The 27,459-nt window shown below is 41.6% G+C and overlaps 1 protein-coding gene across 3 annotated transcripts in view; it reads right to left on the reverse strand.

Moving 5' to 3' along the window:
- Nucleotides 1–2,246: 2,246 nt before the first annotated feature.
- Nucleotides 2,247–27,459, reverse strand: part of TRIM2 (tripartite motif containing 2) — a 96,876-nt gene continuing 71,663 nt past the window's right edge. For all 3 annotated transcript variants that reach the window (XM_047798278.1, XM_047798279.1, XM_047798280.1), the window contains 6 exons: nucleotides 25,556–25,659; nucleotides 24,172–24,339; nucleotides 17,324–17,492; nucleotides 15,935–16,005; nucleotides 11,892–12,032; nucleotides 2,247–3,779 (listed from right to left, as the gene is read on the reverse strand). In XM_047798278.1, coding sequence (XP_047654234.1) covers nucleotides 3,627–3,779; nucleotides 11,892–12,032; nucleotides 15,935–16,005; nucleotides 17,324–17,492; nucleotides 24,172–24,339; nucleotides 25,556–25,659 — 806 coding nt within the window. In that variant the 3' untranslated portion in view covers nucleotides 2,247–3,626. The remainder of the gene's footprint in view (nucleotides 3,780–11,891; nucleotides 12,033–15,934; nucleotides 16,006–17,323; nucleotides 17,493–24,171; nucleotides 24,340–25,555; nucleotides 25,660–27,459) is intronic.

Consider the following 27,459-nt stretch of genomic DNA (forward strand, 5'->3'; position numbering starts at 1 on the left):
AGTGTACTGCTATTCCAGTTCACTCCATTAGAACATACCCTGTATACTTAATTGCAGAAGCAAGTGTGTTCTAGTTGCATGGACGTCTTAGTACTTACTTGCCTCAAATCTAGTCAAAGAGGAAATTAAAATAAGGAAATGTGGAGACTTTAGTTGCTGAAGGCTAAAGTTTGAACAAAATACCAAGAACCATTTTTTCCCCCAAAAAATGGTTAATAGTCATAAAGGCTTTTTATTCATGCATTTCTAGACGGTCAAGTGACTCTCCACCCACCTCCCGTGTCCAGCAGGGGAGGTCTGTCTGGGAGAGGCAGGTACGGACATCTGTAACGGGGGAGGGAGTGCACTGTCACCGACCTTTACATTCCAACTGGCAACCTTCTGCCATAAGTGCCCAGGGGAAATCTGAATGGGTCTCTTTTCAGTGCTACTTATCATGAATGTATGACAGGATCTGTACACTTGACAAAGAGAAATCAAACAATAATGGTAGCCCGGGGGGGGGAAAAAAAAGCCTCACTTATTTGAATATCCTTCTCAGTTTACTAGAAACCATTTTCCATAGAATGTGACAAAACTTCATTGAAATCTTGTCTATTCGTGTCTTAGCAGCAGCACTTTTCTCACCTAAGATATGCTTACTGGGAAATACAGTAAATGCACATATGTATCCAATTTTGAAATCTTATCTATATTTTAAGATTAACCATATTTTGGGGAAAATATGGTGTTTCCTTGAGTGCCCATGTGTTTTAGGAATAGACAGTGGAACAGGTCTGAATTATAATATCTCTTTCTTTCATTTCAGTTTCACTCCAATACTGGCATGGAAAAAAATTAGCTCTGTATTCCATCTACTATTGAGATAGCCAGTCTGATATGTTTGGATAGCTGGTTAATTTCCAAATTCACAAGTATAATTTAAATGTGCCAAAAAACACAATAAAACCCTTTTAAGTAAGCTAGTCTTAAGATCAATGGCCTAGGACACAATCTAAAACAGGAAACCATTTTCACTTGTGAAAAAATAAACTAAAATGAATTTTACCGATTTTAAAAGTTTACTTTTAGACATTTTAGGAGCTATCAAGTGTCTAGCTTATCTTTTACGGAGAATGTTAGTAAACAGTAAAATGGGATTCCCTCTCTAGAATGTAAGCCCCAAGGGGGCAGGGAATTTTGTCTGTTTTATCCATCACTGTATCTCTAGTGCCTAGAACAGGGCCTGGCACCCAACAAGCACTCATTAAATATGAATGTTTAAATTCAAAGGCTTAGGTCCCTGACTTTAGGATACGATGTCTTAGTTTAACGTTCTAAAAATGTTCTTGAATTTTACAACTTTGTCACAGACTCAAATATTTTGAAAACTCTACCTAACTAAGAAAATATGAAACCTAAATGTAAATCTGGCTGAAGAAAATGTTTTTAAGAGGTTGATTTGGGCATAATAAATTTGATAGATAATTGAAAGTAGCTAGATTTCCCTTCTCGATTTAAAAAAGTCCTCTATAAGAGAATGGCGGAATTAGAAATTAATCGGCAATAAGCATCACATTCACATAGTTATACATGTGGGAAATGTTGTCTTATAGTAAGTACAGTGCTAAGGTGCTTTCAGTGAAGAAGGTCCCAAAGTCATTACCGAAAATGTCAAACATGACATCCTATTTGGTAGAACTGAGTAGAAAGTTAAACAGTGGAAATAGGCCACGTCTTATTTTATAGCATCAGTGACAGAGTAACGATTGACTAAATGATTCTTAACATTTCTCAAAACGCATTTATACTTAGTTTATTTTTTATTTAAAAAAATTGGGGGGGCCACACCCAGGGCACATGGAATTTCTGGGCCAAGGATTGAACCCGTGCCACAGCAGTGACAATGCCAGATCCTTAACCTGCTGTACCCCAAGGAAACTCCTATACTTACTTTAAATTAAGTGTAACTCAAGTTCGGAGTTCCTGTTGTGTTAAGAGTCTGACTTAGTATCCACAAGAATGTGGGTTCGATCCCTGACCTAGCTCGGTGGATTAAGGATGCAGCATTGCTGTGGCTGTGGTGTAGGCTGCAAATGTGGCTCGGATCCAGTGTTGCTGTGGCTGTGGTGCAGGCCGGCTGCTGCAACTCCGATTCAACCCCTAGCCTGGGAACCTCCATATGCCACAGGTGCACCCCTAACAACAACAACAACAAAAGGCAACAAGTTCAACTTTTCTTTCGACCTGTTTTTTGTTCTGTTTTATTTTTGAAAGCACAGAAGGCCATTTTCTGACAAAAAGTCAGCTGATACCAGCATTCCTGGAAAATGGCAAAAATTAAATCTGCTTTAGGGCTTTGCTCTACTCGGACGGCTTTAAACTGTGCAGTAAAGGAATGTGCTGAAGATGCTTCTGTCTTTCAGAGTGCTGCCTATTTTAAAACACCGAAGATTCAACGATATATATATATATATATGATACATTCTACCTTACCCTAAGCATGTATACATAGTCCTTTAATGCCTCTACTAGTCATTAGACGATAAATAACCATAACATGCCCTTACCTGTAATGCTTTCGAGATAACACAACTTTGGTAACACTTGCTTTCTAAGGGGAAACCGTTAAGCAATCACATGTCTTTGGTTGACACCATCAGTTCTCCAAAGGGCTGCTTATGGCTCTCTGTCCTAGGATACTGGTGTCCTACTGCACGTGCTGACGTTTTGCAGGAGGTAAAGCTTTTGCATTCATGAAGTGGAAGAGGAGAGACACAGGTGAGAACATGGCACAGACAACGCGACTGACTTTTCCTTGATGACATTTCAGTGCGTTAATCTGGAGTTCACGGGGCTGATGGTTTACCAGAAGGTAGCATCGCCATTGTAATAGGCTTTTCAAAGTATTAGGGATTTCAGGTTTCCCTGAAAATGTACTTTGTTTTCTTGATACCAAGTGAGCAGGGGAGAGGTGAAAAAAACACACGAAGATCTCTGATCCAACTCAAAAAGGATGGGGAATTTGCATTGACTTTCAGGTGCGAAACGGAAGAGCCTTGCTAATCCCAGATGGGAGGATTTTGCAAGACAAAGTTATTTTTCCTAAAGTAATTTATGTGCAGTGATTGGTAACCCCCCCCAAAAAATGTCACAAGGGTACACCTACTGTAAAAGTGAGGTTAGAAGATCCCCTGGGTCTTGTGACCAAGGTTAAATAAAATATATAACTATAACCGATCTTGTTTTTGGAAGCTCTGCGCAAAAGCTACCACTCACAGGATTAACACATACCTTTAAATATTCTAGTTGCTTTTTTAATGCCTGTTTGACTTGCAAAATTAGTTTTACTATGTAAATCCCTGTCCTATAAGCCATAGTCCACAGGAGTAAAACTTTGCAGTTTTTTGTTTTGTTTTTTTTACAGATTCAGTAGAAGAGATTTCTTTTTCTTCAACCCTAAGTGTGGATTACAGAAATCAGATATGCAGTTTTTTTAAGGAAATCGTTACATTCAGAAATAACCTTGGAAAGTTCACGATGATTCCTTCCAGTATGTAAAGTCTAGTATCATCTGGTCCTGCGTCGAGAAATCCATTCCAGTTTCTAGGGTAAGAACTTTGTAAGGGGTGTCCAGCTGCCCACTGTTACTGAAGGTACCGATAGACCTTGAAACAGTGGTTTCCAGAGTCTGCAACCACCACGTGGCCGTCTGAAGTGAGAGCCAGGCCTTGGGGGCCGTAGAGTGGGTCAGCAGAGGTGTTAATGTAGGACAAAAACGATCCGCTTCCATCAAAAACCTGTAAATATAAAGTCAGAGTGGGAAAGGAAAAGTTATAGTAATAGGATGCTGTTATTACTGTCGGGGTTAGAAAACCCTTGATGCTAATGTTTTTAATATAAACACCTGTGTGCAACCCCTCCAGGTTTGTTTAGGTCATTATCACAGACAAGCCCTCCCCCTCCACGGACCTGGCTTTTCCTCTCGTCTATGCTCCAAGGTCACTGACAAGGACATGCCGTGGGCCAGAGGATCTCCCTCACATTCTGACAGTGCTCACATATGGGGGGAATGGCCCTGGACGGTGCCTGGAGAATAAATAACCCTTACTTCTCACTTTCTCCCCTTCCAGCCTCAGAGCCTTCTTTTATTCCCAATCAGAAGAGAGAAAAATCAGCAGCTGGACCACAGAAGAATGATCTGAGTCAATGTGTAAGGAGAAAAAATAGAGATGATTTTTTTTTTTTTTTACTTTCCAGAAAAGAGTACGTTAGACCAAGTCAGTGGTTCAGCACCTCCGTTTGGATCTTCTTTGGTCTGTAGGCTTCCAGGAAATAAAAGGCACACTTCTCCTTCACAGGCCCAGGCTGGTTTCTTCCGACCATTCTGGTTGGTGCAAAGGGGGCTTCAAAAGGCAGGGTAACTAGCCAGGTGCTCTGAGAGACACGATATAAAGAACTCAGTGTCTGTGGCCCTAACAGAACTGCTTTGTGGACCTAGTTCCCTGTCTGCTTCTGGCTTCCCATCAGATGCAGAATGCCTCTTTCAAATGTTGATGTCTACTGGGATAATTAAGCAAGATAAATATACTGGAGAAATAAAAGCATTCAGTGCTACGTTTATTTATTTATTAAATTTTTGGCTTTTGTCTTTTTTTAGGGCCAGCCCCGAGGCAAATGGAGGTTCCCAGGCTAGGGGTCGAATCAGAGCTACAGCTGCCGACCTACACCACAGCCACAGCAATGTAGGATCCGAGCCATGTCTGCGACCTACACTACAGCTCATGGCAAGGCCAGATCCTTAACCCACTGAGCAAGGCCAGGGATCAAACGTGTGCCCTCATGGATACTAGTTGGGCTCATTAACCACTGAGCCACGACGGGAACTCCCCATTCAGTGCTGCATTTCACAGCCCTTTTCCTAAGAAGTAGATACCTGTGTCAGGTTCAAACTGCTGGCCATGGCGGTCCTCACAGAGACACCTGAAAGCGCCTAGGTCTACAGTTAACCTATACAAACCACACAGGTAAGGATGAACTGCCCCGTCTGTAAATGCATGCTTAGGTCCATGCAATGACTACACAGAGAGATGTGAGAAAATTCTTCCTTCAGTGAGGATTGGAAAGCTTTGTTTTTAATTTAGAGGAAAATCAAATTTATTTGCGTCATGGGCCCCTCTGATAGTCTGACAAAGACTACAGACCTCATCACAAAATAGTGGGGGGTTTTCTGTTTTGTTTTGTTTGCTTTTGGGGGCTACACCTGTGGCATATGGAAGTTCCCAGGCTAGGAGTTGAATCAGAGCTGTAGCTGCCAGCCTACACCACAGCCACAGCAAGGTGGAATCCAAGCCACATCTGCAAACTACAGCACAGCTGACTGCAATGTCGGATCCTTAACCCACTGAGCGAGGCCAGGGACTGAACTCACACCCACATGGATACTAGTTGGGTGCATAACCTGCTGAGCCACAATGGGAACTCCCATAAAATAGCGTTTTAGTGTTTTGTTTTGTTTTTTTTTTTCCTGGAATGTAACCAGTTTTATGATTATTTCTATCCAATCAAAATGCCAAATGCCATTCAGAGTATCATTGCTCCTAAACCATGAAAACATATTTAAATTCATTATTAATATTACTTTTTTGGATCCTTTTTTAAATTTTGAAATAATTATAGATTCAAAAGAAAATTGTAGAGATAGTACAGAGCGATTCTGTGTACATTTCATCCAGTTCCCCCCTGTGGTTACATCTTCTGTCATGTAGGACAATAAAAAACCCATGAAATTCATGCTGGGATGTGTGTATAACTAACTGCACGTCATTTTATCACAGGTAACCCCTGCAGTCAATACACAGAACTCTTCCATCATCACAGAGATCTCCCTTGTGCTGCCATTTTTGGCCACAGAGGATGTTTCTAGGCCAGGGATCGAACCCTGGCCACAGCAGCAGCCTGAGCCTTGGCAGTGACAATGCCTAATCCTTAACCTGCTAGGCCATCAGGGAACTCCTCCCTTTTTATAGTCATACCTACTCCCCTTCTCCCACTACCTCTAACTCTTGCCAACCGCAAATCTATTTTCTTTCCATATAATTTTGTCATTTTGAGAATGTTACCAAAATGGAATCATAGAGCATGTGATTTTTTTTTTGTTTGTTTGTTTTTTAGGGCCGCACTTGAGGCACACATGTGATGTTTTGAAAGTGGCTTTTTCTCACTCAACTTGTGCCCTTGACATACATTAAAGTTAGGTGTGTCATTAGTCTTCTTATATTCCGTAGAGTGGCTATACCAGTTTGTTTGGCCATTAACCTATTGAAAAACATACTGGTTATTTTCAGTCTTTGGCCATTCCAAATAAAACTTCTATGCATAACAATTTACTAGGTTATAATAAGGTTAAATGCCCCTGCAATTACTGAGTTTTATGGTAAGCGTGTGCTTAATTTTTTAAGAACTTGCCCAACTATTTTCAAGGCTATCATTTTACATTCCCACTGGCAATGTATGAGAGAGCTAGTTTTTCTGCATGCTTACCAGCATTTGGCATTATCAATGTTTTAAATTTTAGCTGTTTTAACAAGTGCATAGTAATAATTCATCAGAGTCTTAGTTTGCACTTCCCCAACGTCTAGTGATACAGAACATCTTTTCAGTGAAACTTCTCTTCATGTCTTTTGCCTACTCTCTAACTGTACTGTTTGGTTCTTTTATTCTGAGACTCATTATATGTTTTAGCTATAAGTCCTTCGTCTGGTAATGTGGTTTATAAATATCTTCTCCCAGTTCGTTGCATGTCTTTTTATCCTCTTAACAGAGTCTTTCATGGAGTAAAAGTTTTTAATGTTGATGCAGTCAAATGTGTTGATTTTTTTCTTTTATGGATCATATTTTTGGTATCACGTCTAAAAATTCTTTACCAAGCCCTATATCCCAAAGATTTTCTTAGAATCTTCTAAAAGTTTGTATTCTAAAACATCATCTTCTAAAAGTGTTTTTTTTTTTTTTTTTTTAAACGGCCACACTGTGGCATAGGGAAGTTCTTGGGCTAGGGGTAGAATTGGAGCTACAGCTGAGGCCTATACCACATCCATTGCAACACTGGATCCAAGCCACATCTGCAACTTATACATCTGCACATTGAGGCAACACTGGATCCTTAACCCACTGAGCAAGGCCAGGGGTTGAACCTGTATCCTCCAGAGACAACATTGGGTCCTTAATCTGCTGAGCCAACAACAGGAACTCCTAAAAATTTTATAGTTTTACATTTTTCATTTAAGTCTATGATCTTGTTTGAGTTTATTTTTATGTACGGTGAGGTTCATTTCCTTTTCTCTATGGAGACCTTAACTGCTCTAGCCCCATTTGTTGAAAAGGCTATCATTTCTCCATTAAATTGCCTTTGCACCTTTACCAAAAATCAGTTGATTGTACGTATGTGGGTCTCTCTTCTGTTCCACTGATCCACATGCCTATCCCTCCACTAATATCACACAGTCTAGATGACTACAGCTATATAATAGCTAAATAATAACTCATGAAACCAGCTGGAGGGATTCCTCTAGTTCTCCTTTTTTTTCAAAATTGTTTTAGTTATTCTAGACCTTTTACCTTTCCATACAAATTTTAAGATAATTTTGTCTATATCTACAAGAATTCCTGTTGAAATTTTGTGGTAAACCTGTATGTCAATTTGGGAACAACTGACTTTTTTCCTTTTTCTTTTGTCTTTTTAGGGCTGCACCAGTATTCCTAGGCTAGGGGTTAAATCGGAGCTGCAGCTGCCGGCCAACGCCACAGCCACAGCAAGGCCAGATCCCAGCTACATCTGCCACCTACACCACAGTTCATGGCAACACTGGATCCTTAACCCACAGAGTGAGGCCAGGGATTGAACCCACGTCCTCATGAATACCAGGTGGGATCTTTACTGCTGAGACACAATGGGAACGCCTGACTTTTTTTCTTGAGTCTTGCAATCCATGTAAACAGTACGTCTCCCCACTTATTTAGATCTTCTTTTCTTTCTTTTATTAGCATTTTAGTTTTTAGATATATATACTAGACATGTTTTGTTATTACATCTAAATATTTCCATTTTCCAGCAACTGTAAATGGTATTGTATTTTACTATTTTTTGTTTTTATTTTAGGATGCAGAGTATTTTGATTTTTTTTTTCTTTTTAAGGCTGCTCCTGTGGCATATGGAAGTTCCTAGGCTAGGGGTCGAAATGGAGCTGCAGCTGAGGCCTATGCACAGACATTAACCCTAACTTAGGCTGCAGCTTGTGGCAACACCGGATGCTTAACCCACTGAGCCAGGCCAGGGATCGAATCCACATCCTGACAGAGACAACATCAAGTCCTCAACCTGCTGAGCCACAATGGGAACTCCACTGGTATTGTATTTTAAATTTTGGTTTCCACATGTTTGTTGCGGTAGCAACAGAAATATCATTGATTATTGTATGCTGATCTTGTATCCTGTGACCTTGCTGAACTCTTTTATTAGTTCTAGGAATTGACTGTCTTGTAGATCCCTTGATATGTATGTGTATATATTTGTTTGTTTGTTTGTTTTAGGGCCACACTCGTGGCATATGGAAGTTCCCAGGCTAGGGGTCTAATCAGAGCTACAGCTGCTGGCCTATACTATAGCCACAGCAACGCAGGAGCCAAGCTTCATCTGCGACCTACCCCACAGCTCAAGGCGATGCTGGATCCTTAACCCACTGAGTGAGGCCAGCGATTGAACCTGCAACCTCATGGTTCCTAGTCAGATTTGTTTCTACTTCGCCACAACGGGAACTCTTAGATCCCTTGATATATTTTTATGTAAAAAATCATGTTATCTGCAAATGGGGACAGTTTTTCTTTCTAATTTGTACATTTCTCATTTCATTTTCTTTTCCTGTTGTATTGGCTAGAGCTTCTAACATGAGGTTAAGAATGGTGAGAGCAGTGCCCTGTTCTTGATCTTAGAGGAAAAGCTTTCAGTCTTTCACCATTAAGTATGGTGTTAGCAGTAGGTTTTCATAGAAAATTCTTTTATCAAACTCAGAAAGTTCCTATATATTTCTAGTTTTTTGAGCTTTTAAAATTAATAGGTATTGAATCTTATCAAATGCTTTTTCTGCATCCATTGATATGGCCACATTATTTTTATGCTTTAGCCATTTAATATGGTGGATTAAACTGATTTGTTTTCTTTTTCAGCCATGCCTGCGGCACGTGGAAACTCCTGGGTCAAGGATGGAACCCATGTCAAAGCAGTGACCCAAGCGACTACAGTGACAACGCTGGATCCTTAACATGCTGAGCCACAAGGGAACTCCTACACTGATTTTTTTAAAATGCTGAACCAGCCTTGCGTTCTTGGAAAAAACCCCACTTGACTACGGAAAGATTTTCACATATTGCTGAACTCTACTTTATAACCATCTATTAAATATTTTTTGCATCTATATTCATGAGGAATATGGTCTATTCTTTATTTTTAAGATTTTTATTTAAAAAAATTTTTTTTGTCTTTTTGTCTTTTCTAGGGCTGCACCCAGAGCACGTGGAGGTTCCCAGGCCAAGGGTCCAATTGGAGCTGTAGCTGCTGGCCTATGCCACAGCCACAACAACTCCAGACCCAAGCCACGTCTGCAAACTACACCACAGCTCACGGCAATGCCAGATCCTCAACCTACTGAGTGAGGCCAAGGATTGAACCCGAAACATCATGGTTCCTAGTCAGATTCATTAACCACTGAGCCACAACAGGAACCCCATGATTTTTATTTTTTATTATAGTTGATTTACAATGTTCTGTCAGTTTCTGCTGTACAGCAAAGTGACCCAGTCACATACACACACACATTCTTTTTCTCACATTACCCTCCGTCATGTTCTATCACAAGTGACTAGATATACTTCCCTGTGCTACACAGTAGGTTCTCATTGCTTATCCACTCTCTCTTTTTGATTACAGTTTATTTACAATATTGTGCCAATTTATGCTGTACTACAGTTTTCTTTTTTGTACTATTTTAGTCTAGCTTTGGTATCATTGCATCAGTAGCTGAGTTGGAAAGTGAACTGTAAATTATTCCCTTGTCTATTTTCTGGAAGAAATTGAACTGGTGCCAATTGTCTTTAAACATCTGGGTTCTTGGAGTTCCCATCGTGGCGCAGTGGTTAACGAATCCGACTAGGAACCATGAGGTTTCGGGTTCGGTCCCTGCCCTTGCTCAGTGGGTTAATGATCCGGCATGGCCGTGAGCTGTGGTGTAGGTCGCAGACGCGGCTCGGATCCCACGTTGCTGTGGCTCTGGCATAGGCCGGTGGGTACAGCTCCGATTAGACCCCTAGCCTGGGAACCTCCATATGCCTCGGGAGCGGCCCAAGAAATAGCAACAGCAACAACAACAACAACTACAACAACAAAAAAGACAAAAAGACAAAAACAAAAAAACACATCTGGGTTCTTGATTTGACTTATTCTCCAATGAAACCATTTGAGTCTGGAAATTTCTTTTGGGGGAGTTTGGAAATTATGAACTGAATTTCCTTAATAGCTGTAGGGCTATTCAAATAATTTACTTTATATTGGGTGAGTTGTAGGGTTTATACTTTTTTAGAAATTGGTCAGTTTCATCTAAGTTGTCAAATTGATGCATGCCAATTCATAGAATTCCTTATAATCCTCTTGATGCCTGCAGGATCTGAAATGATACTAGGTTTTTCTTTGTCAGTCTTACAAGTTTCATTATCTTTTCCAAGAGCCAACTTTCTGTTTCATCAATTTCCTCTATTTTTCTGTCTTGAATTTAACTGATTTCTAGTACTACCTTTACTATTTCTTTCCTTCAGCTTGCTTTCAATTTTTTTTTTTTTTCTTTTAATGCCCACCCCTGAGACATATGGAAGTTCCTGGACCGGGGATTGAATCCGAGCCACAGCTACAACCCACACCACATCAGCCAAGACACTGGATCCTGTAACCCACTGCACCAGGCCGGGAATCCAACCTGTACCTCAGCAGTAACCTGAGCCACTGCAATCGCATGCTTAATCCAATGCCCTGTGGTGGGAACTCTGGTTTATTTTGGTCTTCTCCTAGCTTCTTGAGGTGGGAGCTTGGGTTCTTGATTTGACTTATTCTCTGTTCTAATGCAGCATTTACTGCTATTTATTTCCCTTGCAGGTAGAGTGGTGGTTACCAGTGAGTGAGGATGAGGGAGAAACTGGTCGAAGGGTATAAACTTCCAGTTAGAAGATCTATAAGCTCTGGGGACTCCAACGCACAGGGTGATGATAGTAAACTGTACTATGTTTTGCAAAGTTGCTAAAGGAGTAGAACTAAATGTTCTCACCACAAAAGATAAATGGTAATTATCAAATGCATCAAGATGCATGCATTAAATGTGTGCCATTGTTTTGTATGTCCATTACACCTCAATAAAGCTCGGAGAAAAAAGGAAAAAAAAAGAAATGATAATTATGGGACATGATGGAAGTTTTAGGTAAAGCTATAGTGGTTATCATTTTGTAATAAATAAGTGTATCAAATCAACCAGCTGCGTACGTTGAACGTACGCAATGTTATCTGTCAATTATATAGCAATACAGCTAGGGAAAATATTCCTTCTGGGCAATGTTTTAGCTGCATTCCACAAACTGATATGCAATAGTTGCATTTTCATTCAGGGATCGAACCTGCATCCTCATGGATGTTAGTCAGATTTGTTTCCGCTGAGCCACGACGGGGAACTCCCTAGACTGGTACTTCTGTTGATTTAAGGCCAATTACCTAACCAATGAATAAACAGAAAACATTCCAGTTTGGGGGACAGGCAATTCTTTGCCGTCAGCAAATACCAGTCACTCTTAAGAAATAAATCGGCGTTTGAATCTACCTGGATCCTGCTGTTGCCCCAGTCAGCTACGATGATGTTTCCATTTGAATCCACCGCTACCCCCGTGGGGGCATTAAACTGCCCATTTCCTTCTCCATTCGAGCCAAACTTCAACATGAATTCTCCTTCCTGATTAAACACCTGTATGAAATATTTTTAAATTATTATACTTTTCATTAAAAGAGTTAAGCAAACATTATGGCTTTTAAAAATATCTGAGTTGGTTATTTGAGACATTCTTTTAAAGAGGGGGGCAGTCACGCTATAAACCAGCTATGATGGAAAAAATTAAAATCATTTAAAAAGCGGGGGCAGTCTCCAAACTAGACCTTATATTACTTGTCACTCCCCAGTTTATGGCCTATATCTGACTTAGTGTTTTTTTGTTTTTTTTTTTTTTTTTTGGTCTTTTCTAGGGCCACGCCAGCAGCATATGGAGGTTCCCAGGCTAGGGGTCCAAACGGAGCTATAGCTGCCAGCCTATGCCAGAGCCACAGCAATGCCAGGTCCGAGCCGAGTCTGCGACCTACACTACAGCTCACGGCAACGCTGGATCCTTAACCATTTGAGCAAGGGCAGGGATCAAACGCGCAACCTCATGGTTCCTAGTCGGATTCGTTAACCACTGATCCATGATGGGAACTTCTGACTTAGTGTTTGTTAAACCACTTCTTTTTTCTGGCTTCTGTTTATTATTAAATACCATGTAAAAATACTTTTGTTATAAATTATAAAATATATACAAATATGACAGACTATGAGTAAGCAAAGCTGTAATTTCCAACATTATTCTTTCTGCCTTTAAATATAGCGAATTTCAAGAATGGGCATGGTATTTCTATCAGGATGGATGGTCACTCAGAGCTGAATCAGAGAAGGAAGCCAGATACTCAGAATTTATTACCATTTTACTAAGTTAACAAAGAAGAGTAGGCTTTACAGCAAGGAAAATTCACTGAGTAAGCGAGTAAGAGACGGGGTCGGCGGAGGGAGGGGTGATGGCAGCCGGTGAATAAGAAAAAGTCTTTTTAAAATAAACTTTTTCCAGAATATATTTTAGTTAAAACAGAGATTTTATATGACCCTGAGGCTTTAATAAGTAGAGCCTCTGACAGAGGGGAGGCTGACCCAAGTGGGTGGGTGGGAGGGGAGCTAAAGAGAACTCTTAAGAACTCTCTAATTCTCTATTATCTAATTCGGTTAAGCAGGGAGTTGTTGTTATTTAAATATTCTTATTCCTAGAGTGTTACCAAATTTGTATCAGTTGCAGATTACTCATTTTGAAAGAATTAAAATTTTAACAGGTGCTTAATAATAAGACTCTAAGCATGATTTTATCCACATTTTCTGTTTTTCCCATCTAAAATGTCAGTTAGTTGCTTATACTTATTCAGGTAAAAGTATATTAAGAGGCAGAAGGATAAGCTGAAATCATTTTTATAGGTTTGCTCTTTTTTTCTTTTTTGGCGGTGCCAGAGGCATGTGGAAGCTCTTGTGCCAGGGATCGAACCTATGTCACAGCAGTGACCCAAGGCACGGCAGTGACCACATGGGATCCTCAACCTGCTGAGCCACCGGGGAACTGCCGGTTTTGCTTTCTAATAACAGTTGTGGTTTTTTTCCTGCTTTTTTTAGGGCCGCAGGTGCAGCATACGGAGGTTCCCAGGCTAGGGGTCGAATCGGAGCTGTAGCTGCTAGTCTACACCACAAGCACAGCAACACAGGATCTGAGCTGCATCTGCAACCTGCATCACAGCTCACAGTAACGACGGATCCCTGACCCACTGAGCGAGGCCAGGAATTGAACCGACATCCCCATGGATACTAGTTGGATTCATTTCTGATTCGCTACAACAGGAACTTCCTAATAACAGATTTTTACAGATGGGTTTTGTAACTTTGATGATAATCCTTTTGATTTTAAAATTCTGCTCACCTCAAATACCACCTCCACTTGGAAGTCTTCCCTGATAGGCTTAGGTACAGACATCTCTATTTCTGGATATTTACAGAACTTTATATGTACCTATTTTTAAGAAATTGTTTATTGCTACAGCCTTGCATTTTGGTTCTTATATATATAACATTTCCTCCCACAGTGTCATCAGGTGTCAAAAGGAGTTGACCCACATACCAGTGCCAGATGATGCCTAGAGGCTCCCTGCAGTGTTGGGACAGGAAAGGCTCTGAGGCCACTGTTGGCGCTTAGTGGAAAAGAGCGACTGGATTAAGGTCACTGTCTTCTGGGGAAGGAGGGCAGCATCTATGCCAGACTTTGCTGGCCTTTGCACTGTGAAGACCTAGATCGGTTTCTTTCTGGTGGGAAGCACCAGGTTAAACGATGGTTCCTTTAGACAGTGAGTGAAGGGTAAGGAAGCGTGATAACAGCCTGAGTAGTGACGCTCATCGCACAGGACTGTTACACCCCCTGGGACGTTGGTCACAAGCCCAGGCCCTGCTGCCTATTTGCTCTGTTTCCCTCCTCCTCCAAAGACCTTTCCACTGTCCTTCCTTTTTCTGGTCTTTTTAGGGCCGCACCCGCAGCATATGGAGGTTCCCAGGCTAGGGGTCTAATCGGAGCTATAGCTGGCAGCCTACACCACAGCCACAGCAACGCCAGATCAGAGCTGCCTCTGGGATCTACACCACAGCTCACAGCATCACCGGATCCTCAACCCACTGAGCGAGGCCAGGGATCGAACCTGCCACCTCGTGGTTCCTAGTCGGATTCACTAACCACTGCACCACCATGGGAACTCCCGTCCTTTTCCTTTTAACAAGGCATCCCCACCACGAGGGCAGCAGCTCTGGAGATGACACGGCAGGAAGCAGGCTGCCCAGTGAATGAAGGTGGGCATTCTTTTCCTCATCCTGCCCCACCACCAAGGCCCCCAGTGCTCGCCTCTTGGCACAGGGACTTGGTACCCACCACCGCAGCTCAAGGCCTTTCCCCTTATTTACTCAGTTTATAGATACCTTCTTTCAGGAAGAGCTGGGGACATAAAGTGGGGAGGGACACAGACGAGAGTAGCTTTGGCTGTTGAAATCCTATCCTTAGCTACTATTCTAGTTTTCATCACTGCAAACTGTTCTTAAGTCGCGTTGCTCAATGATGGTCTTTAAGAGCAAACTTTAGTTTACGACACATTTTCTCCTTCCAGTAGGTGAGACATGTGTTTTTAACCACTTTATTGTTTCCTGATTTGCTCATAGCCGAGGTCAAAGCGCCCTCCTCCCTCTACCGGGTGGGAGAGTTTAGATGTACTAAACTATGTGGAAGAAGGGGTGGATGCTGTTCCCTAAGGAACATCTAGGATGTAGGAAACGCTCTGGATGAATGTTCCCCTCCCCAGATCTGTTGTTCTAGCTGAGTTCTGATATCTCATTTGGTTTGAAAGGCCTGATGATGTAGAAAATTGAAAAAAAAAAATGTGATCTGGTTTTAATTTACTGAAGAGCTGCAAGACATTAAGCTTCAGAAAGTTCTGGCTCCCTAAGTTCAAGGGACTGCTTTTTTAAATTTAATTTTCAAGGCACCGCCATGTACACCAGCTTCAAATTAAGAAACGTATGGCCACCATATTTTGTTCACTTTTCTGACTTTTCAAAGCCTGTATGTTCAAACAGAAACCCGTATTTTTTTTCTTTTTTCTTTTTTTGGGGCCACACCTGTGGCATATGAAAGTTCCGAGGCTAGGGGTCCAATCAAAGCCGCAGCTGCCGGCCTACACCACAGCCACAGCAACTTGGGATCCGAGCTGCATCTGTGACCTACACCACAGCTCACGGTAACGCTGGATCCCCGACCCACTGAGTGAGACTAAGGATCGAACCTGTGTCCTTATGGATACTAGTCAGATTTGTTTTCACCGTGCCACAATAGAAACTCGGGAAACCTGCATCTTTAAGGAGGAGCAAAAATCTACTCTTTCAGATTAACTCCTCTACGTTCTGGGTGTCTATGTGGGCATTACGTTTTCTTCCAGACCGATTCCTCAATCAAAGCAGTTAAAAGTTAACAACAATTGATCAGTTCGTGGTACCTTGACAGAATGATTATGGAAATCTGTAACAATAATCTCATTATTGCTATTTACAGCTGCAAAATGGGGACCTGAAATAAAGATAGGAAAAAAGATATGTGATGACTGTAACAACAACAATGATTACAACACAGTAATTTCAAGACATAATATTAACTTAGTTATTTAAGAAAGCACAAAGAATCGTCAACCCAGTCCTTGAAAGAGTATTCAGCCAGACCTCTGGCTGCAGATAACATGGATTCTATAGCATCCTACGCCTGGGACGGTCTTCTCTGCCTTCTTCCAATCAAGCCAAGAGCTCCAGCAGCCCTCAGGAAGTGGGATGAGCAATAAGCATGGGAATTCATTCTCTGCACCAGCATCTGAAAGTCACACCTGCCAGCTGCCCTGGGAGTCACATGGGACCCTCAGCTCCCACTGTGGAGGGACATGGTGACTCTCAGCACAGGGAAACAAGTTCCAACATGTAATATTTTTCTTGGAGTTCCTGTCGTGGCTCAGGGGTAATGAACCCAACTAGTATCCATGAAGACACAGGTTCGATCCCTGGCCTTGCTCAGTGGCTTAAGGATCTGGCGTTGCCGTGAGCTGTGGTGTAGGTCACCGATATGGCTCATATCTGGCATTGCTGTGGCTGTGGCTGTGGCTCCAATTCGATCCCTAGCCTGGGAACTCCAATATGCCATAGATGAAGCCTTAAAAAGACATATATATATATACACATTTTTTTTCTCCTTAAGCTGAGCAGAAACCCACACATTATAATTTTGGTGACATTCAGAACCTGGCAAAACTGGAGACAAAGCATAAAGAAAGATTATGCAAATTAATGTTAAATGCCAGAAGCATCCATAAGAAAATCAATAAACCATGTTTAGCATATGTAAAAAACAAAGTAAGCTTGTGATTGCAAGGTGGTGCACTAACAAAGAAGTCAGAGACTGCCTTTCCTGTGCTCAGAGAATATTCTAAACTTCTGCTCTCTTATAAACACCTAGAAAGCTGAAAAATACTCTTTCAGAAGCTCTTTAAATAAGTCTACAGCTAGGTGGAAACAGGAGTGTCTCCATTGTTTCACAAACATTTTTTTTTAAAAAAGACTTTATTTTAAAGTTAATGCTTTACTTATTATTAACATTCAAAGGTTAGACTTCTGAGTTGAAAACTGCCACCAATAGAAGCCATACAAGGCTGCGGTTGACCTGACTGTGGGAGAGTAACTGAGAAGCATCTAACCATGCTTTTGCTTGGATTTCATCCCCAGCATCTTTCCCAAAGCTGGCAAACACGCTAGGGGATGCGGCGTCTTCAACATGCTCCAACGTCATGCAAATGTGAGCAGAAGAGGCATAAAGAAGGGGGTTTACATATTACCATCGAGTGTACCTGCAAACTGCCTGTCCCCATTTCCTCGGCTACCAAACCTGGTGACTATTTTCCCGTTGGGCTGAAAGATGAACACACAGCACGCCTTGTTATCCACCACGATGATATGCCCGTTGCGGTCCACAGAAACGCCTTTGGGCCCCATCAACTTTCCTGATCCAATTTTTGTCTGTTGGAAACAAGTACGGAAAGGAAGGTGAAAGCACTGCAGAACATGAAGATAGACACTGGTTTCAGCAAACATTCACCTGGATGTTCAAAAGTGCACAGCTACTCATGTGTTACCCTGATCTTCTGTCTTGGAAAACTGTCTTTGTCACATCCATTAAATGTGACTGATATTTATATGACATCCTTATTTTTGGCTTTTTAGGGCCGTACCTGTGGCATATGGAGGTTCCCAGGCTAGGGGTTGAATCAGAGCTATAGCTGCCAGCCTACACCACAACCACAGCAACACGGGATCTGAGCCGCATCTGTGACCTATACCACAGCTCATGGCAATGCCAGATCTCTAACCCACTGAGCAAGGCCAGGGATGGAACCTGCATCCTCATGGATACTAGCCAGATCCGTTTCCACTGAGCCACGATGGGAACACCCCTTTTTTTGAAAAAGGGATCGCCATCAAAAAATTGTTCTAGAATCCCCCTCACTGGGGTCACAGTGCCCATGGAAAGAGGCAGGGTGGCACAGCACTAGATCACTGGATTGGGGGGTAGGGAGATCACCCCGTCACTTGCTTCAGACACAACTGATACACAAATGGATTTATTTCCTTAAGCTTCACATTTCTTATATATGTAAAATGTCGGCGTTCCCACTGTGGCTCAGTGGTTAATGAATCCAACTAAGAACCATGAAGTTGTGGGTTCGATCCCTGGCCTTGCTCAGTGGGTTAAGGATCCAGCTGTGAGCTCAGTTGCTGTGAGCTGTGGTGTAGGTTGCAGATGCGGCTTGGATCCTGAGTTGCTGTGGCTCTGGTGTAGGCCAGTGGCTACAGCTCCAATTAGACCCCTAGCCTGGGAACCTCCATATGCCGCGGGAGGCAGTCCTAGAAAAGGCAAAAAGACCCAAAAAAAAAAAAGTCAAAAAATAATGACCTCAGTAACTTCCAATGGTATTTCTGGAATATGTATCCAGTAAAATTAAGTAGGTAAAGTGTTTAGTGTAGAGGACAACACATATTAAACAGTCATGAACGGGAAGTCATCTTTATCATTATTCTAAGTCACAATTAATATCGAAATTGCCAGACATCTCCCACTGAACTTTACTAGAATTAAGTACCACATGGGTGGGAATCACGTCTATTTTATCCAGTACTATGTACCCAGAGCCTAGCACATGTCTTGATGCCTAAAAGGTACTCAACAAATATTTGTTCAATATATTAACTTAAATAGTCTAGCATTACCATAGGGTAATCATGATGATTACGTGGTTCCAGTTTTCATAGTATTTTATTTATTTATTTATTTGGCTGTGCCCATGGCATGTGGAAGTTCCCAGGCCAAGGATCAAACCCTCACCACAGCATTGACCAGAGCCACAGCAGTGACAATGCAGGATCCTTAACCTGCTGAGCCACAGGGGAGCTCCATCACAGTATTTTAAAATGGGAGAAAAGCATTATATTTCTATTAAACATACACTGTATGCATTTAAAATCTTGCTCATTTTTATGAGTAGACTACAGTATGTAGACAAATACCTGTTTGCCATATGAGGTGTGCCTTATATCTTAACTTTTATAGCTCCATTTTCTAGACTACTTATAAAGAAGAACTTTACTCATTCATCCATTTATTTACAAATTCTGCAAACACTGCTCGAGCTCCCACTACATGGCACTTGGCAGACAAAGATGAAGATGACACCCATCCTCCAGGGCATCTCGGTTGCACTGCCTACCATGCCCTTTCTATTTCTATTTATTTTCTTTTTAGAGCCAAACCTGCAGCATATGGAAGTTCCCAGGCTAGGGGTCGAATCGGAGCTGCATCTGCTGGACTAGGTCACAACCACAGCAACGCCAGATCTGAGTCACGTCTGCGACCTACCCCACAGCTCACGGCAACACTGGATCCTTAACCCACTGATCACGGCCAGGGATCAAACCTGTGCCCTCATGGATACTAGTCAGATTTGTTTCCACTGAGCTATGATGGGAACTCCTACTGTTGTGCCTTTTCTAAAGTGCCGGGTATCATCAAGTGTTCAATTTGGCAGATTTGGGAACATTCAATAGGTCATCTCAGAAGCCATGTGGAACAAGAACTTGATGAGGCAGGTCATCTAGATAAGGAGTGAGAGGGGGCACCCAAGAGGAGGGAGCAGAGGGGGCCTGGGAGTTGCGGGGGGTCAGCAAGAACCACGGTCCTCCCGGTACCGGGCTGGAAAGTGTCAGGGTGAAGGAGATCTTTCTGAGCCTTCAGGAAAGACATTCAACACACTTCTGAACACAGCAAGGCACAGAACAGTCAGCAGTCTGAGCCTGCCTGTATTTAAATGTGTTTAGATAGGTATACATATTCCTGACCAACTAGTGTTTATATCTTAGAAAGTGATATTAGTCGTGGCAGGAAAAACATTTTTCATTTTATACTCATCTGCAGACTTAGTTGAAAAATCTATGTGCATGTATTACTTTTTAACTTAAAAATGGAAACTCCCGAGAGGTCCCGTTGCGGCGCATCGGAAATGAATCTGACCAGTATCCACGAGATGCGGATTCAATTCCCTGGCCTCACTCAGTGGGTTAAGGATCCAGCGTTGCTGTGAGCCGTGGTGTAGGTGGCAGACGTGGCTCGGATCTGGCGTTGCTGTGGCTCTGGTGTAGGCCGGCAGCTACAGCTCTGATTCGACCCCTAGACTGGGAACCTCCATATGTGGGGGGTGGTGGCCCTAAAAAGACATTAAAGAAAATGTAAACTCCCCAAAAATTACATTCTCAAAATGTAAGGTTCTGTTTTAATCCTCTCATTGCCCCTCTATGTTAGTGCTTGCTGACAGGAATATATTATTAAGCTGCACAAGTAACTTCAAATTTTGTAGCAGTCACATCAACAAAGGAAAAAAAAACAGGGAAAATTAATTTTAATTATGTATTTAGCCCAATATATCCCCAAAGTCACCATTTCAACATGTAAAATTATTAATGAAATATATATATATATATATATATATATATATATATATATAGGACTAAATCTTTGAAATCCAGTATGTATTTTACACGCACAGCACATCTCAATTCAGACAGCCCCATTTCAAGAACTCAGTACCCACCGTGGCTAGTGGCTACCACACTAGACTTTACACACTTCTGAGATCTCATTTACACTCTGGCGTCAACTTTCACCTCAGTGTGTAAGATTCTCAAATCCGCTTCTTTGGTCATGGCCTATTTCACAGGTTATCAACTTGAACTCAACCAATGTCAAACCAGATATCTTCTTTATTCCCATCATTAAAAAAAGAAAAAAGAAAAAAAAAAAAAGAACCCCCAAACTAGCACCTCCTGATTTCCTAATTCCTTATATGACATGATACCATCGAGTCACCCAGGATCAAAATTTCAAAGCAAAACTCATCCTTTCTTTCACCGTTTTGAACCTCAGTTTCCTCATCTGTAAAATGGAACCTCCGATATCTACCTCCTGGGTTGTGCAGATTCCAAAGGATAAAGAAACACGCCAAGCACAGCCTCCTTCTACCCCACCTTCTCCAGCTGATATTATTCCTTATCTTCTCTCCCAACATAGACACGAAGGTATATGCAAAGAGAAAGCATGAAGACAGGGATGACGACCTGCTCACAGCGGAGGTTCAGACTTTGTAGCATCTTTCACTCTTGAAAGTTCATAAATGAGATTCAGACATGAGATTCATTTACTTAGGAAGGAAACACTGGCATTCTTGCAAGAGAGTCTGTTGGTGAATTTAACTCTGATTCTGCAATCTAGCCCCAAGATCAGAGACTAAAACAAAAGAGCTTGCAAAAATATATATACTTTCTGGAGTTCCCTGGTGGCCTAGTGGTTAAAGACCTAGCATTGTCACTGCTGTGGCTTGGATCACTGCTGTGGCTCAGGTTCGATCCCTAGCCTGGGAATGTCCACATGCCACAGGTGCAGCCAAAAAAAAAAAAAAAAAATTATGGACTTTCTTTCATGTCTGAGTGGAAGATGTGTCAATAGAAATCAAAAGGAAGAGAGGAAACTCTGATTGTTAACCAAGTGGATGATAATTATATAATATAAAAACAGAAAATAAGGGATTACTGTCATTCTCTCATTTAGTGAGAACTAGTGTATAGCTAAAAGAAAAAACTTAAATGTTGAACCAGAATCTCTTTTCCTTCCATTTCCCTTCATCACTCCCAGTTTAGCTGCACCAGATTCTACCACATGAAATAAGAATGACTGCATTTGGCCTGATGACACGTCCCCCATCTTAAATAGAATAATAAGCAGAGATATCAACTTTACTATTATACCAATAATAAGCAAAGCTTGCTTTAGAAAAGCTAAATAAAAATATTTAATTCAACAAATAGGTTCTTTTTTTTTTTTTTTTGCTTTTTTAGGGACGAACCCCTGGCATATGGAGGTTCCTGGCTAGGGAGTGAATTGGAGCTACAGCTGCCAGCCTACACCACAGCCACAGCAACCTGGGACCCAAGCCACATCTGTAACCTACACCACAGCTCACGGCAATATCAGATCCTTTCATCCCCTGAGCGAAGCCAGGGATTGAACCTGAGTCCTCATGGTTACTAGTTGGGTTCATTACCACAGAGCCACAACGGCAACTCTGGGAAGATATATTCTGGGTCACAAAAAGTTCCCTGATGGACTGGAAGATGTAAGTCAAGAGGGAAGATGGAAAGAAAAAAGATAAGAGGCAGAGAAGAACGAAAATTAAGGCTAAGAAGTTGGTGAATCAAAGCAAGAAAAGAAGATAAGAAAGACTATCCCTACCACTATTAGGAATAAATACAGAGACTCAAATTTGTGTTACAGTTTGTCTTCTGAGCACTTGCTTAATTTTACTGAATTCCACTGAAGAAGAAACTAAGTATCTGTTCATGGCCATGGCCTTCACACCTGGATGAAACGCCATTACAGTACAAAAGTGTTTTCACTTATTATCCTACCACTCTTTGGGTTTTGTTCAATACCTCTCAAAAAAGGGGAATATGTTGAAACCATACCATATCCATTCCTCCAATCCTCTAGAGGGCATGAGTGTTCTTTAATGTTTATTCCAGTTATTACTGACAGCATTCCACCTCTCAGAATCTAGTTCTTCCAAAAACAAAGTCTATTATGTGTAGAACACGGAACTGCTCAATGAAAAATGCTCAACTCAGGAAACCATTCTCTCTTAAACATAAAACTTTCCATTTGTTTTAATTTATTAGATATGAAATATTTCAATACAGTAGATATAAAACTGTTTCAATAACTATTTTCATATTAGTTTCTGAATTTAAAAAGACAGCTCAGGAGTTCCTGCCATGGCTCAGCAGAAATAAACCCAGCTAGCATCCAAGAGGACGCATGTTCAATCCCTGCCTCGCTCAAGGGGTTAAAGATCTGGCACTGCCATGAGATGTGGTGTAGGTTGCAGAGGCAGCTTAGATCCCCAGTTGGCCAGCAGCTGTAGCTCCAATTCGACCCCTAGCCTGGGAACTTCCATATGCCACAAGTATGGCCCTAAAAAGACAAATAAATAAATAAATAATAAATAAATAAAAAGACAGGTTAGGAGTTCCCTGATGGCCTAGTGGTTAAGGATCCAGCATTGTTACCTCTGTGGTTCAGGTTAGATCCCTGGCCCAGGAACCGCAAGCTGTAGGCCGAGCCAAAAAACCCCACCAAAAAACAGGTCATAGTTTTGCTAGAGTACCAAACTAGAACAAATGGGTAACCTCCAAATCTGAAGTGTTCATTCTACTGATGTGAAAGTTGTCATATTTGGGTATTGTCTTACTACAAACACAATTAGGAAGACGGAAGAGAAAGAGAGGACGTTAGAGATACAGAAAGATGTATACGTGGCCAACATTCAGACATCAAATTTCTGGTGGAACAAAAAAATCAAGGACAATTGAAGATTTGTATACAATATGGTAGAATTAAAGATGACAGCTTTTTATTCTTCTAGATTGAAAAGATGGTGCCCTACAAAAAACAGAGGCTCCCATCAGAGGGTTATTAATTTTTTTTGGCCACACCTGTGGCATGTGGAAGTTCCTGGGCCAAGGATCAAACCTGCATCACAGCAGGGACCGGAGCCACAGCAGTGACAGTGCCAGATCCTTAAGCCACTGAGCCACGAGGGAACTCCTGACAGTTGGTAACTATGTAGGTAACTTGTTTTAATAAAAACGAGGCAGGGACTATAATGATCCAACGACTAAAAAGGAAAATGGGGAGTTCCCGTCATGGCGCAGTGGTTAACGAATCTGACTAGGAACCATGGGGACCCAGGTTCAATCCCTGGCCTTGCTCAGTGGCTTAAGGATCCAGCGTTGCCGTGAGCTGTGGTATAGGTCACAGACGAGGCTCGGATCTCAAACTGCTGTGGCTGTGGTGTAGGCCAGCAGCTGCAGCTCCAATTGGACCCCTAGCCTGGGAACTTCCATATGCTGCAGGTGCAGCCCTAAAAAAGACCAAAAAAAAAAAAAAAAAGGAAAATAGAAACTCCTCCAATAAAGGACTAATGAGTGTAATCTTCAGGTTTCAGAATGGATTATGAAGAGCATCATGTCTGCATATTTCAAGTAAGAAGGAATGACTTCTTCTGTCTCTCAACTGGCCAGTGGTAGTTAATCTTACCTTGAACTTCCCATCTGAAGAGAAGATGCTAACCCATTTGTTATCATAGTCTGCAATGATTATGTCCCCACTGGGATGTACCGCGACGCCCGTGGGCCGCTGCAGCTGCCCGGGGGAGCGGCCCCGGATGCCAAAGCGACTTTTGAACTGCCCATCGTTGGAAAATATCTGTAAAACAAATTACACTCATTGGCAGGTGACCTAGCACAGACATCAGTAAGAAGGAAGCAGTCTGGAACATTTGTCATCAGTCTTACAGATCAGAACATGCAAACTCTATTTGAAGAAAAGCCGATACACACATTATAAGCCTCACTTTCTTTCCTTGCATCTTCAGTCTTAAGTAGGAAAATAGGCAGCTGTCACTATTTTTTTTCACCTTGAATTTATTTATTTATTTATTTTAATTAATTTATTTATTTTTCTGTTGTACAGCATGGGGGCCAAGATACACTTACATGTATAGATTTTTTTTCCACCTTTCGTTCTATTACAATATAAGTATCTAGACATAGTTCTCAATGCTACTCAGCAGGATCTCCTTATAAATCCATTCCAACTTGTATCCGATAACCCCAAGCTCCCGATCCCTCCCACTCCCTCCCTCTCCCCCCCGGGGGGCCACAAGTCTATTCTCCAGGTCCATGATTTTCTTTTTTGTGGAAATGGTCATTTGTGCTATATATTAGATTCCAGTTATAAGTGAAATCATATGGTATTTGTCTTTGTCTTTCTGACTTATTTCACTCAGTATGAGAGTCTCTAGTTCTACCCATGTTGCTATAAATGGTATTATGTCATTCTTTTTTATGGCTGAGTAGTATTCCATTGTGTATATATACACGACATCTTTCTAATCCACTCATCTGTCGATGGACATTTAGGTTGTTTCCATGTCTTGGCTATTGTGAACAGTGCTGCAATGAACATGAGGGTGCATGTGTCTCTTTTAAGCAGAGTTTTGTCTGGATATATGCCCAAGAGTGGGATTGCGGGGTCATATGGAAGTTCTATGTATAGATTTCTAAGGTATCTCCAAACTGTTCTCCATAGTGGCTGTACCAGTTTACATTCCCACCAGCAGTGCAGGAGGGTTCCCTTTTCTCCACAACCCCTCCAGCACTTGTTATTTGTGGAGCTGTCACTATTTTATCTTTTTTTTTAATTTTTTGGCCACCCGGCAGCATACAGAGTTTCTGGGCCAGGGATCAGATTTGAGCCACATCTGCTGGGACAACACCCGATCCTTAACTCACTGTGCCAGGCTGGGGATTGATCCTGCATCCCAGTGTTCCAGAGATGCCACTGATCCCATTGCACCACAGTGGGAATTCCTCTAGTTTATCAATATAAGTAGTTAAAGGTATACGATTAGGGGCCATACCTGAACACATTGGTTGTTACTGTCTGCAATTAATATCTTTCCACTTGTAGATGCAGCTACCCCTTGAAGATTTGTAAATTCTCCTTTATTTCTTCCTTTAGTACCTAAAAATAAATTAGAAAACCCCAAGAAAGTAAACAATTGAGCGTTAGATGTCTCCATTTTAACAAGAGAATTACTCAGGCTTCTGTAGGTAACCTGAGAATGCAATGTTTTTTAAATTACCCATTAAAAAAAAAAAAAAAAAAAGGAACCCCTTCCCCATGACCTAAACCATATGCTGTAAATTTTTCTTCCAGACCAATAAAGCCTTTGCAAAATCATGTTTTCCGGTGCAAACACCAATCTTCTCTTATTAACTTGCAACTACATAGTAACATGATTAAAATATATTTATTTAATTTTTTATTGATTTAGAATGTTGTACAGCAGTGATTCCACTGTATACACACACACATCTATCTATCTATCTATCTATACATTTTAAGGTATTCTTTTCCATTATGGTTTATTGCAGGCTATTAAGTACAGTAGGACATTATTGTTCATTCATTCTCTATACGATAGCTTGCATCTGCTAATCCCAAATTCCCAGTCCATCCCGTCCCCACCCTCCTCTTCCTCCTTGACAACCACAAATCCGTTCTCTACTAAAATATATTTAGATTCCACAAAGACACAATTATAAAAAATAATACTACAATTGAGGGTCACAGGAGAGAGCCTTAGTTAGGAGTTTTACCAAAATCCCACCCTCCCACTCAGCAGCTCTTAGAAACCTGGACGCCTGATATTCAACACTCTTTTTTTTTTCTTTTGGCCACCCTGCAGCATATAGAGTTCCCAGGCCAGGGATCATTGCAGCTGCAGCAACCCCGGATCCTTAACCCACTCTGCTGGACCACAGATGGAACCTGCGTCCCAACACAGCCAAGCCTGTTGTGCCACAGAGGGAACTCTGACATTTAGCACTTTTTAACAAACGATAAGGTCACAGATGTTATAAAGCAGATTGATTTTCATACACCAGAGTTATTTATGCATTATTTTCAGAGACTCAATATCTCATAAGCTGTTTATCTTTCCTGTAAAAGGTATCTCGATCCTGCTTTCTAAATTAAATAAGATGGAGTTCCCATTGTGGCACAGCAGAAATAAATTCGACCAGGAACCATGAGGTTATGGGTTTGATCCATGGCCTCGCTCAGTGGGTTAAGGATCCGGCATTGCTGTGAGCTGTGGTGTAGGTCACAGATGTGGCTCGGATCCTACATTGCTGTGACTATGGTGTAGGCCAGCAGCTGTAGGTATGATTCAACTCCTAGCCCGGGAACCTCCAGATGCCTCGAGTGCGGCCCTAAAAATAAAAAAAAAAAAAAAAAAAAAAAGGAGTTCCCATCGTGGCTCAGTGGTTAACCAACCTGACTAATATCCATGAGGACACGGGGTCAATCCCTGGCCTTGATCAGTGGGTTAAGGACCTGGCATTGCCATGAGCTGTGGTGGAGGTCACAGACGCGGCTCAGATTTGGTGTGGCTGTGGCTGTGGTGTAGGCCAGCAGCTACACCTCCAATTTGACCCCTAGCTTGGGAACCTCTATATACCTCAGTTACAGCCTTAAAAAGACAAAAATAAATAAGTAAATAAATAAGTAAAATAAGAAAGGCAAAAATAAAATGAATTAATCCAAGGAATATTCTCATCCTTTCTAGACTTTCCATGGAAGAGATGAGGCAGGAAGGGGAAAAAAAGTGTCTATGGTTATTAACAGATGCTTGTTTTTGTTTCAAAAGCAGTGTTTATACCTTTGCTTGCTTTCAGCCACAGCATGCAGCAGATTGATGTGGGATCTCAGTTCCCAGACCAGGGACTGAACTCAGGCTAAGTGGTGAAAGCACTGGGT

Source organism: Phacochoerus africanus, chromosome 10, assembly GCF_016906955.1.
Source record: "Phacochoerus africanus isolate WHEZ1 chromosome 10, ROS_Pafr_v1, whole genome shotgun sequence".
In the NCBI taxonomy this organism is placed as follows: Eukaryota; Metazoa; Chordata; class Mammalia; order Artiodactyla; family Suidae; genus Phacochoerus; species Phacochoerus africanus.